Source organism: Anopheles merus, chromosome 2L (genome assembly GCF_017562075.2).
Source record: "Anopheles merus strain MAF chromosome 2L, AmerM5.1, whole genome shotgun sequence".
Lineage (NCBI taxonomy): Eukaryota > Metazoa > Arthropoda > Insecta > Diptera > Culicidae > Anopheles > Anopheles merus.
Window position 1 is genome coordinate 21,278,910 of NC_054083.1, and position 19,729 is coordinate 21,298,638.

General features: G+C 43.5%; 5 protein-coding genes across 7 annotated transcripts; 1 reads left to right on the plus strand and 4 right to left on the minus strand.

The window, feature by feature from the left end:
- The first annotated feature begins 860 nt into the window (after positions 1 to 860).
- LOC121592279 (transcription factor grauzone-like) lies at positions 861 to 19,696 on the plus strand. Its single transcript, XM_041913678.1, has 4 exons — positions 861 to 1,122; positions 1,185 to 2,621; positions 17,992 to 18,201; positions 18,276 to 19,696. The coding sequence occupies exons 1-4, from the start codon at positions 1,006 to 1,008 to the stop codon at positions 19,620 to 19,622; spliced, it is 3,111 nt and encodes a 1,036-aa protein (XP_041769612.1). The 5' UTR covers positions 861 to 1,005; the 3' UTR covers positions 19,623 to 19,696.
- On the minus strand, positions 2,798 to 4,037 carry LOC121593615. The gene is made up of 2 exons (XM_041916146.1): positions 3,837 to 4,037; positions 2,798 to 3,767 (listed from the first exon to the last, which is right to left on the minus strand). The coding sequence occupies exons 1-2, from the start codon at positions 3,958 to 3,960 to the stop codon at positions 3,028 to 3,030; spliced, it is 864 nt and encodes a 287-aa protein (XP_041772080.1). The 5' UTR covers positions 3,961 to 4,037; the 3' UTR covers positions 2,798 to 3,027.
- LOC121593617 lies at positions 6,402 to 7,623 on the minus strand. Of its 2 annotated transcripts, none has more exons than XM_041916151.1 (2): positions 7,389 to 7,623; positions 6,402 to 7,314 (listed from the first exon to the last, which is right to left on the minus strand). In XM_041916151.1, exon 2 carries the CDS (start codon positions 7,282 to 7,284, stop codon positions 6,592 to 6,594), a length of 693 nt encoding a protein of 230 aa, XP_041772085.1. In that variant the 5' UTR covers positions 7,285 to 7,314; positions 7,389 to 7,623; the 3' UTR covers positions 6,402 to 6,591. The 2 variants fall into 2 exon arrangements, with proteins under 2 accessions (XP_041772085.1, XP_041772084.1); XM_041916150.1 differs by having other exon boundaries at positions 6,403 to 7,322.
- LOC121593614 lies at positions 7,810 to 8,969 on the minus strand. The gene is made up of 2 exons (XM_041916145.1): positions 8,760 to 8,969; positions 7,810 to 8,694 (listed from the first exon to the last, which is right to left on the minus strand). Exons 1-2 carry the CDS (start codon positions 8,875 to 8,877, stop codon positions 7,943 to 7,945), a joined length of 870 nt encoding a protein of 289 aa, XP_041772079.1. The 5' UTR covers positions 8,878 to 8,969; the 3' UTR covers positions 7,810 to 7,942.
- Positions 11,059 to 12,346, minus strand: LOC121593616. 2 transcript variants are annotated; one of them, XM_041916149.1, is made up of 3 exons: positions 11,876 to 12,346; positions 11,462 to 11,805; positions 11,059 to 11,178 (listed from the first exon to the last, which is right to left on the minus strand). In XM_041916149.1, exons 1-3 carry the CDS (start codon positions 11,985 to 11,987, stop codon positions 11,116 to 11,118), a joined length of 519 nt encoding a protein of 172 aa, XP_041772083.1. In that variant the 5' UTR covers positions 11,988 to 12,346; the 3' UTR covers positions 11,059 to 11,115. The 2 variants fall into 2 exon arrangements, with proteins under 2 accessions (XP_041772083.1, XP_041772081.1); XM_041916147.1 differs by having other exon boundaries at positions 11,059 to 11,805.
- Positions 19,697 to 19,729: the final 33 nt, after the last annotated feature.

The window sequence follows — 19,729 nt, forward strand, 5'->3', positions numbered from 1 at the left end:
AAAATCAAAATCGTCGTATCTGCGAATCGTCGTAACTCGAGGGGGTCGTAACTCGGGGGACGCCTGTACAGGCCTTTGTTTCGAACACCGACTCTGGACGACTTCGAACGACTCCGCCCAAGCGCCACAGATTAAGCTTAAACGACTGGAAAATTGAATATCCATATAAAAAAAAATGAAAGCTCCACAGCTTCATTGGTTTGATCAATAGATGGCGTATTACAACTCATCATTATATTGCTATCCTGTTCTTGCAATGTGTTTCGACAAGTTTCATCTTATCATGACCTATATAGCCTTATAACTTTCTGAGCAAAAATCTATGTGAATGGTCATGTGGTCAGATACGTGGGTATCAACACCAACGACCATAACTCAATTCTCACTTGCTTCAGTACTGGTGGTTTCCGTTGGAGTTTAGTAATTAAACAATTGTATCGCCGTTCTAGTTCTAGCGATGCATAACTTCAATGCGAAACTATACAACAGTACAGAGGAAATGAGAAAGCTCTCCTCCAAGCGATGAAGCTCAACTGGTTGGGGTATCCCACCAACAGAGAGCGCCACCAGCTTTTTTGCTATTTTTAGAATGAATGAGTCGTTTGCCGTCTGCTAAACGAAGTCTTTCTATATTCCGTTTAGGTAGAGAACTTGAGTCGTTTAGAAGCCGTTTAGTGGTCGTTTAGTGGATTTGTGGCACTTGGGCGGATTACTCCGAACGACTTCAAACGACTCCAGACGACTCCGAACGACTCCAAACGTCTCCGGACGACTCCGCACGACTCCAGGCGATTCCGAATGATTCCGAACGACTCTGGATAATGTAGGGCGGACCTACCTTTCGGAGTCGATTCCGATTTTATCGGAGTCAGATCGAGGTCGTCTCCGTATTTTTTTCCAACTTTACCCATCACTAGTGTTAATGCCAATTGTTTACAAAAAAAGACGCGCTGCGAATGCGAAAATGTGTTAAGTGCTCGCTCCGAAATAAATTCACATTTTACAATGAAAAATGAACCCCACACGTGTCGCTTGTGCTTGCGCAGTTTGTTCCGTGGTCGCAAAATTGCCATCACGAACGAAGACTTTCAACAGAAGCTAAAAGCTGTGTTTTCGTTCGATGTAAGCAAATCGAAAGGGAGTTAACCGTTTTCAGGGGTTTTAATTAATTGGTTTGCTTGTAGATTACGCCGACAGAAAATCTCCCGGCCGATGCATGCCGTGGATGCCGAGAAACGGTCGAACAGTTCTACGAGTACAGTGAGAAAGTTCGAGCCAACCAGGAAAGCCTGGAAGCTTCGATTACCGCCACCGAAGCTGATCCTGACGAGAAGGTGAAAAAAGAATCGCCAGCCAAAGTCGCTTCCGAACCAAATGTACACACAGACCCTGCCGACAGCATCGTGCAGGTTGAGAATTATCATATTGAGCTGCTGAAGGTAGAACCATGCCTTCCCGCGACGAAACAGACAAGTGATCAGCACGATGAACTGGTTGTGGAGTATTTGTCGGAAAGTTTAGTCAAAGCAGAATCGAACGACAGTTTAAATTACGACGATGATAACGGTGACGTGCTAGAAGACACTGAACCAGCACGGGAGGAGCCCACGACCGACGAAGACAAAGGTAAACCGAGCAATACACCACAGCGACGCAAGAGGGAAAACCGGCCCCGGGAGGAGGATGAAGAGCTGCTGCGTAAACATTTCCACCTGGGGTGTGAAAAGTGCTCCTACAAGGCGGAAACGGTAGCGGCACTGTTTCACCATTACCGCCTGGACCACCAAACACCTGGCTACGTCGAGTGTTGCAATCGGAAGTTTTTCCGGCGCGCACGGCTGCTCGAACATTTGGGCGCACACCTGGGATCGATCGTGTGCGACGTGTGCGGCAAAGTGTTCCGGAACGTGTGCTCGCTCAATCTGCACAAGCTGGACCACGAGCAGCCGAAGCACGCGCGGCAGTACAAGTGCGAGCTGTGCAACTATTCCTTCCACAAGCTGTACCACCTGAAGCAGCACCAGAAGCGCCACGAGCGGTTACGGTGCACCGTCTGCGATAAGGTGCTGGCCGGCGAGCAGGGGCTGAAGACGCACATGCAAAAAGTGCACGGCACGGACAACACACAGATCTGCCCCACCTGTGGCAAGGAGTTCCGCTGCCTGCTGGCCATGAAGCGGCACATCAGGGCGCACCTGGGCATCGTGACGGTCGAGCGGGTGCAGTGCGACCAGTGCGCGAAGTGGTTCGACAGCAAGCTGAACCTGCGCAACCATATCAAGGGCGTGCACGATGGGGCCGGCCCGATCCAGTGCGATGAGTGCCAGCACGTCAGCCCGAACCGGCGGGCACTGACGAACCATAAGCTGCGGACGCACGGCCGCAAGCAGACGTTTGAGTGCGAGCACTGCGGGAAGAAGCTGAACACGAAGCTCACGCTAAAGGAGCACATGGCCACGCACACGAACATTCCGCTCTACTCGTGCGAGTTCTGCGGCATCACGTTCAATTCCAACGCGAACAAGTACGTGCACCGGAAGAGCAAACATCCACAGGAATGGGAAGCGATGATGCAGCAAAAGCTCATGCAGCGAATGGGTCCAACTGCAATATTGCCGGAATAGAGGCGACAGTTTTATATATTAAATGGTTAATAAAAAAAAAGAATGTTTAGCCTTTGGAAAAAGCTCATTCCTCATCATGATCCTCGTTTTGATGGAAAACTTAAATGATCTCAGCTACGTAGAGAAGATTTGTATTGTCGGACACGTGTAAAGTATAATACGGATAATCAATGTTTTGCTGTACCTAATGTTTATTTTACACTTCTTGATGAGCGAAAAACAAAAAGCCAACACGTCTTGACGCTTTGTTTGGGATGTTGTTTCGTGTTCGATTTGTATTTTTTAATCGATGTCATAAAAATTAAGAGCTTCAATTGCTGAACTCCCTTGAAAAATCGTTGAATTCAATGTTTTAAAGAAATGTTCCGATACTTAACCTACCTTGTATCGTGTCACTGCATGCTTACAGTACCTCGTACTCTTGAACCTGTGTGGAGTCAGGACGGCTGTTCGGTCGGTTAGCGAGCGTCACCTTCTTTCTCTTCACGTGCAACCGATCCTTCGCATGGGGCAGCTTTTTCAAAAAGAACTTTGCCACAAACGCATCCGTAATGGCAATAAAGCGATTGCTTCCCAGCGCGGTAAACAGTTTCATGATGTGCGTTTGGGCGCTCATGGGTATTTTCGCTTCCCCCGGCTTACCCCGCCCCTTCCAGCTGCACAGTGGGAGAAATTCGCGCCTGAATACCAGATCCATCGCTTCCACCAGCCGACCGTTCGGTTCCTCGCCCAGTATCTTCTTGTTCAGCCAGTTCGTGAGATTGCTCTGGTACGTGCTATCCGTGGCGAGCCTGTAGTCCAGCTCGTTCAGCTGCTCCTCGTTAGCAACTGGCTCGAACTCGAACGGGGGCTCGCCTGCATCTGCACCGGCCGCATTTTCGCCCAGCGCAACGGCGTCCTTCACCTGCTCGAGTGTGGCCAGCGTTGTGCCGAGCTTTTTCTCCACCCGCAGCACGCGGATCGAAACGTCCTCCACCTCCTTTTGGATGTGGTCCATCTTGCGGTGCAGCTGCCCGATCTGACCCGACATGGAGGAGAGTATCTTCAGCACGTCCCCGATCGTGGCGTCGCCGGTATCCTCGAACGGATCTTCATCGTCGCACGTCATCATTAGTTCGTTTGCCTCTTTGCCTTGCATTTCAACTGAAAAGGATACAAGCAGCGCTAGTCATCAGCACGATTCGTCAACATTGTGTGTTCGCTTTCACCTACGCTCCATCTTGATGAGCCTCTGTTCCGCTTCGTACTCTTGCTCGAATTTGCTTTCCAACAGCTCACGAATTTTGTAGATTTTACCCGTTTTATCACGCGCCGTAGCCATGTTTTGCGAGGCCATGGTAGATTGTTAGCATAAAAATACTGCAACAATAGACCAGCGTTCACTGTTTGCTAGCGTCTTTTCGAGAATAAACAAATCGCCTAGCCCATTGACAGTTCGCTGAAGTTTGTCAAAAAGCAGCGCACTCACACGCACGCACGCGCATACACCCATCGTCAGATGGCGGCTACACACATACACATGTAAGCTTTGTGCGCTTCAAAACGTCTGTTTCGGCGCAAGAAGTACAGGATGTTCCGAATTGGCTAAAAGTGTTTCCGGAAATTCCATGTTCGGTGAGTTCAGTAAATTATACGCTTATCGACTTATTTCATTTGTTGTCTTTCATTCTAACAAATTATTCATTATGTCTGTAAGCAAAATCAATCATATCGGCACTTAACTAAATAATATACATCGAACATGGTCACATAACGTGGTTCATAGGGGTTTTCCCCTAAGCATTCTCAACAATCCTACAGTTGTCACTAACTTGGACAACTTACTGCTGTCGGTTCCGCTCGACATTGGATCGAAATTTGCTGAGCTCCAGCAAGGTGTTGCAGCACAGTCGTATCAGGTTGCTTTTTCACATGCAACCGGCAGCCCTTTCTTTGATTGCGTTTTAAGTACACTCGATTCTTTGCATACGGCAGTTTCTTCTGGAAGAACTTGGCCACAAACGCATCCGTGATGGTGGTAAATCGATTACTTCCCACCACCCTAAACAGTTCCATAATGTTTCGCTGAGCGCTCATCGGGATTTTGGGCTCGGGTTTGGAGCGCCCCTTCCAGCTACATTTCGGCAGAAAATCTCGCTTAAACACGATCTCCATTGCTTCGTGCAGCCGGTTTTTGGAATCTTCGCTCACTATTTTCACGTTCAACCATTTGGTGAGATTGCCCTGGTACTCGGCGTCGGATCCGAGCTTGAAGTCCAGCTCGTTCAGCTCCTCCTCCGTTGCTTACGGCGTTAAACTCGAATCCAGCCAGTTCGGGATCGGAGCTCTTCAGTGCCAGATCGCTAATGCTCACCACGTCCTTCAGCTGTTCGAGCGTGGCTAGCGTTGTGCCGAGCTTTTTCTCCACCCGCAGCACGCGGATCGAAACGTCCTCCCCCTCCTTCTGGATGTGGTCCACCTTTCGGTTGAGCTGTCCGATATGTTGCAGCACGGTCGTAAGCAAGCTGAACACGTTCTCGATCGTTGGTTCGCACACGTCAGCTAATGGATCCTGCTCTTCGCAGGTCAGCAATAGTTCGCTGGTGAGTTTCGTTTTTGCTTCCTGTTCGCCTAAAACGAGGTAAAAGGCTGCATCGTAAATTTGCCCCAAATTCGTATGCCCGACCGAACAACATACGCTTCAATCGTAAATAATTTTGTTCCGCTTCAAACTCCTCGTCAAATTTGCTCGAATTTTTTAAATGTTGCCCGTTTTTTTGTCACGTTGTGTTGCCATGATTTACCGCTGTTCCCTTTCTATGTAGAGCAGAGTGTAATCTTTTTATGATATTGTATCGTTTAATTTGTTGAATGAAATCTGTGCGCGTCCCGTACTCTAGCGTCGCAGTGACTGTAAACAAACTGGTTTCATTTGACAGATGGCGGATGTTTTCCAATAGACGCACACGCACACACATGCTTGGTGCGTCGCTACGTGCTTCACACTAGTGATGTGCTCTTTGGAGCGCACCCACGATTTCGATCCGACTCCGTCAAAATCTGAATCATTAGTTCCGCCCGGCAACAGCATGCCAGTCATGGGTTCAAGCCTCAAATAGACCGTGCCGCCATACGTAGGACTGAATATCCAGCTATAGAAGGGGGGGGGGGTAATCCAAAAGTCATTCAAAGCCAACCACACAAGTGGTACAGGCAGGCCTTGACTGACAACGGTTGTTGAGCCAAAAGAAGAAGTTCCACCCGGAGACGGATTCGTCCGCAGTCGCCCGGAGCCGTTCGGAGTCGCCCTAAGTCATTCAGAGTCGCCCGGAGCCGTTCGGAGTCGTCCGGAGTCGTCAGGAGTCGGCCGGAGTCGGTCGGAGTCAACAGGAGACGTCCGGTATAATGTCCAGCATTTCTTTTCTTCTTGTTTTTTTGTCTCTCACTTTGTGGCGCCTTTGTTTCTAAGGACGACTCCGGCTGACTCCGGGTGACTTCGACTCTGTTATGAGTTTATAGTAAGCCGTTATTTGGATAACGAATAACTTTAATCTTAGTAGCCTATGATTCACTGTTTGCACTACTGCCAATAACGTCCAACCGACTCCGAACGACTCCCGATGATTCCGGACGACTCCAGATGACTTCAAACGACTCCGAACTACTCCGCACGACTCCTGGTGATTCCGGACGATTCCAAACGACTCTGGATAATGCTTGGCGAGCCTACCTTCCGGAGTCGATTCCGAAATTATTGATGTTGGATCGGGATCGATCTTCGGATTTTTGCCAACTTTATCCATCACTACTTCACACATCCACATTTATGCTTCTCTTTCTAAAACATTTATGGACCTGAACATTTTTCCTAAAATGTGTATTCAAATCCTTATTTATTATTTCGAAGTGATTTTAATTCCTCTTCCGCTTACAAGCTACATGCTTCTGTACACTAAACATTAGGCACCCTCCTATGTTCCAGCTAAATCTACTCAGCCAGCGAATCTGAGTTCGCGTCGCATACTCTGGATTTCTTATTGTAATCATGGGGTCTATAACCTTTCTGGTTGAGTCGCGTCTTGGCGTGCGGCAGTTTTTTCTGAAAAAACTTGGCCACAAATGCACCCGATATAGAGGTGAAGCGACTACTTCCCACCACCCGAAACAGTTCCATGATGTGCGTTTGCGTACACATGGCAATTTTGCGATTCAGTCGCCCCTTCCAGCTACACAACGGCAGAAACTCGCGCGTGAAAACCACCTCCATCGCTTCATACAATCGACGGTCGGAATCCGAGTTCAATATCATCGCGTTCAACCAGCTGGTGAGATTCCTCCTGTACGCATTGTCCGTGGCCAGCCTATGGTCGAGATCGTTCAGCTCTTGCTCGTTACTTACGGCACGGAACTCAAACCCGGGCTCGGGGGGAATGACTTTCGTTGCCATGCCTCTAGGCATCAACGTGTCCTTCACCTTTTCCGTCATCGAAAGCGTTGAGTTCAGCTTTGCTTCCAGCTTTAGTACGCGGTGCTTTGCTTCGCTTACTTGCTTTCGAAAGGTGTCCTGCTTCCCAGAAAGCTGCTCGATCTTGCGAGACACAGTGTTCAGCATCTTCATCACGTCCGCGATCGTTGCATTGTCGGGATTAACGTTTGTATCCTCATCTTCGCAGGTCATCATTTGTTCGATTGCTAACCTTTCCTTTGCTTCCTGTTCCCCTAAAGCAAATCAAATGCTGCATAATATACATTTGTCTCGTTCGAGCGCCCGACAGATGAACTTACGTCGCGTTCGTAACAATCTTTGTTCTGCTTCAAACTCCTGGTCGAATTGATCCTCAATCCGTTTACGAAGTAGATAAATTCTGCCAGTCTCTTTATCACGATGGGAAGCCATGGTGGTGTACACTATTTCACTATTCCAATTTGCTGTAGGAAATCAACGCATCCTCCGTACATTCGCCGTGTTGAATGTAAACAAACTGTGTTTGTGTGGAAAGTTTGAGAAAATCCTTTGCTAGCTGTCAAACGACACACTCACACGTCGCTACATGCTTCACACGTGCACATTTATGCTTTTCCTGGAGTTTTACCACCTTCACAGAAACGAGCGTAACATCAAATAAGTGATAGAATAGAACCTTCCACCTCTGATGTTTTACCCGATTTTCAGTATTTGTATTCAAATTCTTATTTATTATTTTTATTATATTTTTTATTTATTATTTATTATACGCCATATACGAGCTAGTTGCACCTCCTTGCATTGTTTTCGTGCTTCTGTACATACAACAGCAACAGATTAATTCATAACAAATGCGATCTCCTAAAGGCTACTTCTACCCAATGAAATCGGTATCCAGAGCGAGTGGATCGGAGTTCTTTTGGCGTCGTCTGCTTGGCAAATTATACGGAGCGGCTCTTCTCACGCTGAGTCGTAGCGTATTGCGCGTTAATTTCCTTACAAAGAACTTTGCTACAATTTTGTCCGTAATAGTAGTGCAGCGATTACTTCCCACCACCCGAAACAGCTCCACGATGTACCTTTGCTCACATATGGCAATTTTGGGCCCTGATTTACTTCGTCCCTTCCAACTACACAACATCAGAAACTCCCGCTCGAAAACCAAATCCAACGCATGCAGCATTCGGCGGAAGGGTTTCTGTAAACTTATCTTCGCCTTCAGCCAGTTGGTGATGTTCCTGCAGAACGCCTCGTCCGTGGCCAGCCTGTGGTCGAGATCGTTCATCTCTTGCTCGTTACTTACGGCACGAAACTCAAACCCGGGCTCTGGGGGATCGTCCTGCTCCGGCGTCCAATATCTAGCCAGCATCTCGTCCTTCACCTTTTCCGTCATCGAAAGCGTTGTGTTCATTTTTGCTTCCAGCTTTAGCACGCGGTGCTTTGCTTCGCGCACTTCCTTCTGAAAGGTGTCCTGCTTTCCACAAAGCTGCCCGATCTTGCGAGACACAGTTTTGAGCATCTTCATCACGTCTGCGATCGTTGCACTGTCGTGATTAATGGTTGGATCTTCATCTTCGCAGGTCATCAGTAGTTCGTTTGCTAACCTTTCTTTTGCTTCTTGTTCCCCTAAAACAAATCAAACGATTTACAATACATTTACCAGACTCGAACGAACTTACGAATGAACTTACGTTGCAATCGTATCAATTTTTGTTCTGCTTCAAACTCCGCGTTAAATTTGCTCTCCAGCTTATCTCGAAATCGGTATATTTTGCCGGTATCTTTATCATGTTGTGAATAAGACGCCATGGTGTTACAGACTCACTGTTCAATTTGCTGCAGGAAAGCAACGCGCACCCCGTGCATTCGTCGTGTGGAATGTAAACAAACTGTTTCATTTGACAGCTAGCGGAGGCATCTTCATTGTAGTGATGGGAAAAATGAAGCTTTCGTCGGAATCGATTCCGACTAGCTCCGAAGATTTCGTCGCAATTGATTATGGATAGTAGGTCCTGATTCACATTCCGGAATCGATTCCAGATTCCCAATCGGCTGTGGAATTGGCTCCAGAATCAGTATCGGTTTTGGAATCGGAATCGGGTCCGGAATTGAAGTCGGTTGCGGAAACGGAATTTTCTTTGAAATCGCCCAAGCGCCACAGGTTAAGCTTAAACGACTGGAAAATTGAATATCCATATAAAAAAATGAAAGCTTCACAGCTTCATTGGTTTGATCAATAGATGGCGTATTACACAACTCATCATTATATTGCTATCCTTTTCTTGCAATGTGTTTCGACAAGTTTCATCTTATAATGACCTATATAGCCTTCTAACTTTCTGAGCAAAAATCTATATGAATGGTCGTGTGGTCCGATACGTGGGTATCAACACCAACGACCATAAATCAATTCTCACTTGCTTCAGTATTGGTGGTTTCCGTTGGAGTTTAGTAATTAAACAATTGTATCGCCGTTCTAGTTCTAGCGATGCATAACTTCAATGCGAAACCATACAACAGTACAGAGGAAATGAGAAAGCTCTCCTCCAAGCGATGAAGCTCAACTGGTTGGGGTATCCCACCAACAGAGAGCGCCACCAGCTTTTTTGCTATTTTTAGAATGAATGAGTCGTTTGCCGTCTGCTAAACGAAGTCTTTCTATATTCCGTTTAGGTAGAGAACTTGAGTCGTTTAGAAGCCGTTTAGTGGTCGTTTAGTGGATTTGTGGCACTTGGGCGGAGTCAGTTTCGGCATAGCCATAAGAATAAGCGTTTGGGTTCAATGATGCTACGTATTGATAGTCGCAAATAATCCAAATTAGCTTGTGAACGATCCATTCGCATAGAGACTCCCAGATTGATTTCGCTTCTGAAACTTCCCAATTGCCACAAATTCACTAAACGACTACTAAACGGGTTCTAAACCCGACTCAAGCTCTCAACCTAAACGGAATATAAAAAGATTTCGTTTAGCAGACGGCAAACGACTCATGCATTCTAAAAATAACAAAAAGTTGGTGGCGGCATCTGTTGGCGGAATACTTAACCAGAGGAGCTTCCTCACTTGGAGGAGAGATTTCTCATTTCCTCTGTAATGTTGTATGGTTTCGAATTGAAGTTATACATCGCTAGAACTAGAACGGCGATACGATGGTTTAAATATTAAACTCCAATGTAAACCACAAGCACTGAAGCAAATTAGATTTGAATAACGGTCGTTGGTATCGGCTCCGGAATTGATTCCGAACTTGGAATAGGGCAGGTTCGATTCCGAGCTCCCACCACTAATCTCCATACACTGAGCACACACACACACACACACACACACACACACACACACACACACACACACACACACACACACACACACACACACACACACACACACACACACACACACACACACACACACACACACACGCACGCATGCACACGCTTTGTGTGTCACTACGCGATTCACTCATACACATTTATAATTATTTACCCTCATGTTTCGAAAACATTCGTTTTCAGCTCAAGAATTATGGACAACGAATGTTTTTTGTGTTCATTTTTTAATAGAAACTTGGCACCTACTTGTTCATTTGTCCCGTTAACAGGACTACGTAACAAAATCACGATCGCTTATCCGTTGTAAAACTGATACTGAACCCATGACGGTCTTAGAACCTGCCCTGTAACTGGTATTAAAACCATATCTGTGCTGAATCAATTCCCAGTTTTATTCATTTTTCAAACTTCCCCTATAGCTGTTCCCGATCCGGAACGAAACGTGAACCTGTTCCGGTAGGAATTAGCATAGGAGTGTAAGCTCAATTAGTATTTTGCTTGACCGCGCTCAATTTTTGTATACATTGACCGCGCTATATCCGACACATTCTCCTAAAGAATATTTTACAAATTCTTAGTACTCTATAAGTTGTGTAAAAAGTCTATACTATAAGGTGCTTGCATCCATCTATGTTCCGGTTCAAAGTACTTTTCGTCCGGATTTGAGTTTACATCGGCTATTTAGGATTTTTTATTGCATACCGGCTTCTATAACCTTTCAAGTTGAGCCGCGCCTTGGCAAACGGTAGTTTCTTAATAAAGAATTTGGCCACAAATTCATCTGAAATAGTAATGAACCGATTACTTCCAACCACCCGAAACAATTCCATTATGAACTTTTGGGCACTCATGGATATTCTGAATTGCCCCGGTTTGGCTCGCCCCTTCCAACTACACAACGGCAGAAACTCGCGCTGGAAAACCACCTCCATCGCTTGATGTAAGCGATGGTTTGGATCCGGGTGTAATATCTTCGCGTTCAGCCATTTGGTGAGGTTCCTGCTGTACGCCTCGTCCGTAGCCAGTCTGTGGTCTAGATCTTTTAGCTCTGTCTCGTTGCTTACTGCTTGAAACTCAAACCCGGGAACGGGTGTAACGATCTGCTCCGTCGCCTTCTGGTAATCGTCAGACATCAACTCGTCCTTCACCGCTTCAGCCATGTAAAGCACTTCGTTCAGTCTTCTATCCAGCTTCGTCACACGGCTCTTTGTTTCGTCTAGCTGGTGTTGGAATGTATCCTGCTTACAAGCAAGCTGCTCGATCTGGACCGACAAGGTTCGCAGCACCTTCACTACGTCTGCGGTCGTTGCGTTGCTGGGGTCAGCGAATGGATCTTCATCGTCGCAAGTCAACATTAGTGCGCTTGGCTCAGCTTCTTCAGATGGTTCATTGTTTGCTTGCTTTTCACCTAAAATGGGACCCAATTGACGATGGTTTATGGTTTTGTCTCGTTGCAGCTCCCAGCACCACTAACTTACGCTGCAACCGCAACAATCTTTCTTCTTCTTCAAACTCCTTCTCTATCTTCTTTATCAGTGCATCACGAAACTTGTAGATACTGCCGGATCTTTTGTCACGCGACGAGGCCATGCTGTTTTCGAATAATTCTCCGTTCAGTTCGTTTTAATTTTTACGTGCGTTCGACGCATCCGTCGCGATGAAAACAAGACAGCCTGCTGTTTGTCGGCAAAGGTTTGTCAAAACTCAGCACACGCACACATATGAAAATAAAAGAAACATTTGTTGCTTTTCACACACACACACGCACATGTTCGGGGTGTGTTATTCCGATTTTGAATCGTTCGTTTCTCTAATTACTGAACATATTTTAACTATTGTATTCGTGTTAATTTTATTTATCAGAAAACGATTTTGTGTACTTTGATGCACTGTAGAACATGCTTGATGGATCCGCCGGTTTGGAGCCACTTGACAGCGCGCTCTTGTTTGGTAACAAAAGCAAGATTGTTTACGCTGAAAAGAAGCATTCTGTAGCGCTGAAGATCCGCAGCCACAGTTCGTGATTACAACCCAAGCGAAATTTTTCGGGGATAATGAACACAAACTCATGCCATCTCTCTCTATTCATCAGCCCTACTCTCTCACACGCATCGATGAACTTTTACACATATCTTTGTTCATTGTATTATATTTGAAGGGTTTAAAAGTGATAGATAACAATTCATGTTCATGAAGTAGTTATGGTCAAATGTTAATGGTGTAATGTTTGTACCATGGTCGACATGAGTTCAATTCCATTTTTATTGTTTTTATTGATGATTTAAAGTTTTATTTAATTTTTAAAACATCCTCCTCCAATAACTTCAAACCCATTTACTCATTGTTAGAAATGCGTGTTTAATAGTTAATCTGTTATTTTTATTGTTTTATTTATTTCTTTTCATTTATTTAGTATCAGTACCCCTTCATACAACCAAACCAGTAAATAGCACGATAATGAATAATAATATGGTGGCGCAACTGGCAAAGTGATTCCAAATAGAACTAGCGATGTGGTTGGTAGCATCAAGGATGAAGCATGAGCATGAATTGGAACATGAGTGGAGGGAGTGAATCCGAATGTTCATTTCTATTTTTAGCTCTTTTTCGCATGGGTTCATCTTTCACGTGTGTTCACTATCCCCGAAAATGATCTGTATTTCGTTGGTCTTTTCGGGGATAATTCGTTAACGAATTATCCCCGAAAAGACCAGCGAAAACCAGCGTGGTCGGGAGCTTGGGAAGTCAAAGTGATAGCACGTTAAACACAAACAAACCAGTGAATAGCTCCAAGAAGAAGGCGAAACAGAATGGCCGCTAAACAAAACGCTACTTTTCGGGTAGATTTTTCACAGATACCGAAAAAGCCATCCAGGGCTGAAGCGATTAAATTTCTAATAAATGTATTAAAGTTGGAAACAGATAAACTAGAGAAGGTGCAGGTCTTAAATATGGCACCCATTATTAGCGTGGAAATGAAAGATCCAATCCATGCTAGGCAATTTGTGGAAGCCCATGATGGGAAACATGGCATTTTGTGCGATGGTACCGAGTTCAACGTCCCCATCAAAATGGAGGACAATACGCAAGTGGTGAAAATCCTTGATGTGTCGGCTAACATTTCTAACGCAGAAATAAAAGAAATCCTCGCGGCTTATGGAAAACCCGAGGAAGTACTTAATACATATTGGGAAGCCCCGTCCCCATTCGCCGGAATAAAAGACGGCAACCGTTCAACAAATATGAAAATCGAAAAACCAATCCCGTCATTCCTGACAATAAAGGGGGAAATAATTAAAATCCTCTATAGAGGACAGAAAGCGACATGTCAATACTGTGACCAACCAGTGCACTACGGTGTCACATGCACCCAAAACAGAAAAAACACTTACAACACATATAACAAAACAAGTGTCAACAACCGACTTTTCGCAGAGGTCGCACAACAAGGGACAAAAAACCAAAACACAAAAATAGGACCGACCACATACAAGCCTCATACTAGTGAAGCACCAGAAAAGAGTAGCGTCTACAATAACAACCAAAATCCATCAACCAGCAGAAACAATAGTACAGAAACCTTATCCATGACAAGAGTGGACTATAACAAAATTGATGATTTAGACAAAACCGTTACCGGAAAACGACTGGTTATGGATGATATAATTTCCTCCGACACCGACACAACTGATCACGAAAGACAAATTAACCGAACAAGGAAAGCCCGTAAATCGTCAAACTAAATAAATTCAAATATATATATACATAAAAACAAATACAAATTGAAATAAAATGGCCAGAAATATTTCCATACTTCAAACAAACATAAATAGCTTACCCAAAAACAAAGAAGAACTTGAAAGAATAATGAACGCTCAAAACATCACGGCAGCATGCATAATGGAAACATGGTTGAACAAAGATACAGAAAAAAAGGCACAAATTTCAAATTACAATCTTATTACAAACCATAGAGAAGATGGATACGGTGGAACTGCGATCTATCTTAGAAATGACATCAAATACAAAACTAAACAAAGACAATACGACAATGAAATACAAATCACAGAACTGACAATAAGCCAAAACGAAATAAACATAATATCAATTTACGCATCCCCTACCACAAACTGCAACAAACTGAAATCAATTATTGAAAACATACTAAATGATCCACATACAACAACAAAAACAGTGATAGCAGCTGACCTTAATGCCCACCATTCGGTATGGGGAAACCCATACAACGACCGAAAAGGTAAAATGTTGATCGATGAAATCGAAGAATCTAAATTCGTTCTACTACACGAAAACGAAATAACTTTCGTACCAACAGACCCCAATAAAAGAGCCACAGCAATAGACCTTACCATAATAACAGAAAACTTAATAGACAAATGCAAAAGGGAAGTACTAGAACACCACATGGGGGCAACTCACCACAAAACAATCATCACGACAATACAAGAAAATATAACCCCCATAAAAATAAAACGAATCAATAAAAATAAGGCATATCACGAAATAAAGGCTATAAAAATAACAGAGAACAATACAAGCCACGAAATATGCAAAAAAATATCGCAGATTATCAAAAAAAACACAAAAATGACTTTCAAAAGACCAAAGATCTGGTGGAATAGAGCCACCGAAAAGGCATGGCAACAAAAAAACGAAAAAAGAAAGACATTCAACCAGAATAAAACTACGAATAACGAGATAGAATTTAAAAAAACACTAGCACAATTCCGACTCCAAAAACGCCTGAACAAAATTGCAAATTTTGAAAAAAAACTAGACTCCATAGACTCACGAACCAGCCTTGACGAACTATGGAAACTGACCAAAAGAATGGAAGGTAAACAAGAGAACAGCAAAAAAGAAAATATAATTGAAAACAACATGGAGGAGGCAAAAAAATTCTTAAACGACAATTTTAAAAACAACACAAAAGGGGATAAAAATTTATATAAAAACATACCAACGCCAGAAAACATACTAGATGAAGATACATGGCAACAACTGTTGAGAAAAAAGAAAAACACAGCCCCCGGTTCTGACAACATTTCATACGAAATCTTAAAAAACATTAATGCAGAATCCCGACGCGTAATGATAGCGGAAGCAAACGAAATGTGGAAAAAGGGTAAAATAAAAAAACAGTATAAAAAAATCAAAGTGATAGCGATACCCAAACCGGGAAAAAACATTAATGATACAAAAAACTATAGACCGATCTCACTACTCCCAACACGAACAAAAATAATAAATATGGCTGTGTTAAAAAAATTACTAAGGGAATGTGCTATAAACAAGATAATACCAGTAACTTCTCTTGGATTCAGAGCAAATCATTCAATAAACCAATGCATCACATACGTAGTAAACGAAATAAACAACAACAAGCGAAACAAAACCCTTACCGGAGTCATATATGTGGATTTATCAAATGCATATAACAACGTAGATGCAGAAAAATTGATAAAAACCCTAAAAGAAAACCAAGTATCATTGGAAGTAATCAGATGGATCGCAGCATTCCTAAATAACCGAACAATAGAAATGATTTCTGAAAACAAAACAATCAGAAAATTGACCTCAGACGGATTACCACAAGGGGACGTATTATCACCGACTTTGTTTAACATATATACTAGTCAAATCCACAAAAAAATAAATGGTAATCAATTATTACAATATGCAGATGATTTCATCATTATACAAAATGCCAAAACAGCCCAAGAACTACAAACAAAACTAAAAAGATCCCTAAACATATTCGTAGAGGAAATAAACAAACTAAAACTACCGATGAACATCGAAAAAACCAAGTTCATGGTTTTTGGAAAAAGTGAGCACCCGATAACACTAAAAATAAATAATACAAATATCGAAAAAGTAACCACGTATAAATACCTCGGAGCATGGATAGATGGAAATTTGAAGTTTAGAAAACAAATAGAAGAACTAAAAAACAAGGCCAGAAAAAGACTGAATATAATCCGACGCATCTGCAACCAAAACAACAAACTAAGCCCGAAAAAAACAATAGTAGTCCACAGAGCCATAATCAGGGGAATTTTGGAACAAGGGGCCTCTTACATAGGAAACGCAACAAAAACACTCAAAAAGTCACTCCAAACCATAGCAAACCAATCACTCCGAAAAATAACAGGCTGCACCAAAACCACACCAATTAACTCCTTAATGGCAATAGCTGCTGAAGTACCACTACACATAAGAAGCAAATACATAGCAACAAAAGAAACTTTAAAGACAATAACATATTCAAAAATCCATCAGAATCAAATAACAACCAACATAAACAGAATCGCAGAAAAAAACAAAACATACGTAGAAAAAATTATTACCGAAAACAGGGAACTAATTGAAAAAATGGCAAAAATAAAAATAAATAACATAGAAGTGAAAATCCCAATTCATCCTAAACCAGACGAAGAAATTACAAAAGATACCCCTCATAGAGAAATAATATTGAGACAACAATTTGAACAACAAATCAGAAACCTGGAAAAAAAGAAACCGATAGTATATACAGACGGAAGCAAAATAGAAGATAAATGTGGAATTGGCATCTACATAAAACCACACAACAAACCAAATCAGTATATAGCATCCCACTTCAAGCTAAAAAACACGGTACCAATAACTTCTGTAGAGATAACAGCAATTGAAAAAGCCCTACAAATTGCCAATGAAAATAATCTAAAAAACCCGACAATATATACAGATAGCCAGGCAGCATGCTATATTTTAAAAGAAGCACAAGAGAAATGCTACATAGACGAAGCAATACATAACATCCTAAAAACAAGCGAAAAACTCAATGCTGAGATAAGATGGATACCAGCACACATAAACATAGCAGGAAATGAGAAAGCCGACCAATTGGCCAAAAAAGGAAGCACATCAAAAAACATAATTGAAAACAAACTACGAATAAGTGACACAACAATCAACATAAAGAACACAATGAGAAAAGAAACTGAAGATTGGTACACAGCAGAGTGTAGAGAGAAAGGGAAGAAACTAGAAGAATTTCATAAAGAATTCCAATTTAAACCTTGGTACGACGAAATCCCACTAAGCGCAAATGAAATCAAAACAACAAATAAATTACTGGTTGGCCATGACCTATCGAGATATTGGTTAGCTAAAATGAAGATCGAAGAAAACGGTGATTGTCCAACTTGCCATACTCCGGAAACGGGACGCCATAAAATTTTCTACTGCACAAAATACAAAAATCAAAGAGACTCAAACCCTCTCATATCTTGGAATAATTTTATAACCAATTGGAAAGGAAAAACAGGAACAACGATAAAAGAAATCATCCGTTTCATGAAAGAAAACAACATCGAAATTTAAAAGAAAAGATATTCTTAAATCTTAATACAAGAAGTATACACCAACCTATAAACAGATACATCCAAACAACTGACATGGCTGACAATGAAATAGCAAACAACACAACACAGAAAAAAACAACAAGAAAAAGAAAAGACGTTCCCGAACCAAAAGACATATGACTCTAGACAGTCGAAGTCTAAAAGAGAGAGTAAGCCTCTGAATATGTTGTTTAAAACAAACGTTTGTACAACATAGGAGGATACATCCCCTCTCGCCAAATAGAAGAAGAAGAAGAAGATCCGCAGCATTTCGGCACGCAAAAATGAGTGAAAAATGTCGCCTTTGTCTGGGAAGTTTATCGTCCACCAGGCCGAAGATATCGATACGCGACGCTGAATTTCAAGAGGAGTTAAAAACGGTGTTTCATTTCTATGTAAGTAGATAGAGTACGTACGGCGAAAGTGAACGGGTTTCAACTTGTTACTTGTTTCTCCTGTTCCGCTAAAGATAATCCACGATACGGCGCTTCCGGAACACGTTTGCAATGAATGCAGAAGTGCCGTGTCTTACTGCCACTCGTACTTCCTACAGGTTCAGGCCAATCAGGTCCGACTGCTCGGGGAGGCGAACGAAAATGTCCTTAAGCCGGTGGAAAATGTTAAGGTGGAATCACTATTCGAAGAGGAGGACTATATCAAGACGGAAAAGCATTTACAGAAGGAAGAGCTGGTTGTGGATCAAGAGGCACCGATGTGTTTGGAGGACCGGGAAGGATTGAGTGTAGACGAGTATTGCGTTCGAGGGGAGAACGATAAACAGCGACGACGAGCATGCCAAAGTGTTAAAAACAAGCCCGATCTACAAAAAGAGACCGAAAATCAGGACACGTCCGCAAAAGAAGTATCACAAACAAAACGACTAGAGAACGATCAAATCATAACCCAATTCTTCACCCTAGAGTGTGAGATCTGTGCGGCAAAGGCGGAAAGCTTCGTCCAGCTCCTAGACCACTACCAAACCGCGCACAAAACGAAAGGTTACGTGCGGTGCTGCGGTAAGCAGTTCTTTCGTCGATACATTCTAGTAGATCACATTGCAGCGCACCGCGGCACGATTCGGTGCGAAATTTGCCATAAAACGTACAAAACGAAGCGCTACCTGGCGCTACACTTTGCAAAAAGTCACAGCGGCGAAAGGGATCGACCGTTCAAGTGCGACAAGTGTCACGTGTCCTACCCGAAGCAGTATTTGCTGCGGGCGCACGAACTGATGCACGTCCCGCAGCAGTGCCATGTCTGCGAGAAGGTTCTCTCCAACACTCAGTCGCTGAAGGTGCACATCGCCCAGATGCACGGCGGCGATGGGCACCACATCTGTGACACGTGCGGGAAGGTGTTCCGCACCAAACCGGCCATGGAGCGGCACATCAACGAGCACATGGGGGTGGACGTGGTAGAACGGTTACAGTGCGACCACTGCCAGAAATGGTTCAGCGGGAAGTACAACCTGCGCAAGCACGTGCGCTTTATGCACCTGGAGGGCGGGCAGGTGTTTCGGTGCGAGCTATGTCCGCACGAAAGCCCCAACAGTCGGGCACTGGCGAACCACAAGCTGCGGGTGCACGTGGAGGCACGGTTCGAGTGCGAGTACTGTGGCAAGCGGTTCAAACGGCGGCCCAACTTGCGGGAACACATCGCATCGCACACGAACATGCCGCTGTACTCGTGCGAGATATGCCAGAATCGAACGTTCAACTCGAAGGCGAACTACTTTACGCATCGAAAGCACAAGCATCCGCAGGAATGGGAGGCTCAGAAGCGGTTGCGGATGGAGCGGAAAATGAGCAAAAATTAATTTATCAATAAAATCGTTTTAACTTTTTGTTTAATTCGCAAAGTGTCCGATAAGGACACTGTTCAAAAGGTAAACGCTTAGCAGTTCTCTTTTGTCCCAACAATTTT

Coding starts and splice junctions, on each gene's coding strand:
- LOC121592279 (XM_041913678.1), top strand. CDS start 1,006: ATGAAAAATGAACCCCACACGTGTCGCTTGTGCTTGCGCAGTTTGTTC. Junction 2,622..17,991: donor CAACTGCAATATTGCCGGAA/TAGAGGCGACAG, acceptor AGCCTCTGAATA/TGTTGTTTAAAACAAACGTT. Junction 18,202..18,275: donor AAACGGTGTTTCATTTCTAT/GTAAGTAGATAG, acceptor GTTCCGCTAAAG/ATAATCCACGATACGGCGCT.
- LOC121593615 (XM_041916146.1), bottom strand. CDS start 3,960: ATGGCCTCGCAAAACATGGCTACGGCGCGTGATAAAACGGGTAAAATC. Junction 3,768..3,836: donor GAGGCTCATCAAGATGGAGC/GTAGGTGAAAGC, acceptor TATCCTTTTCAG/TTGAAATGCAAGGCAAAGAG.
- LOC121593617 (XM_041916150.1), bottom strand. CDS start 7,500: ATGGCTTCCCATCGTGATAAAGAGACTGGCAGAATTTATCTACTTCGT. Junction 7,323..7,388: donor AAGATTGTTACGAACGCGAC/GTAAGTTCATCT, acceptor GATTTGCTTTAG/GGGAACAGGAAGCAAAGGAA.
- LOC121593614 (XM_041916145.1), bottom strand. CDS start 8,877: ATGGCGTCTTATTCACAACATGATAAAGATACCGGCAAAATATACCGA. Junction 8,695..8,759: donor AAAATTGATACGATTGCAAC/GTAAGTTCATTC, acceptor GATTTGTTTTAG/GGGAACAAGAAGCAAAAGAA.
- LOC121593616 (XM_041916147.1), bottom strand. CDS start 11,987: ATGGCCTCGTCGCGTGACAAAAGATCCGGCAGTATCTACAAGTTTCGT. Junction 11,806..11,875: donor AAGATTGTTGCGGTTGCAGC/GTAAGTTAGTGG, acceptor GTCCCATTTTAG/GTGAAAAGCAAGCAAACAAT.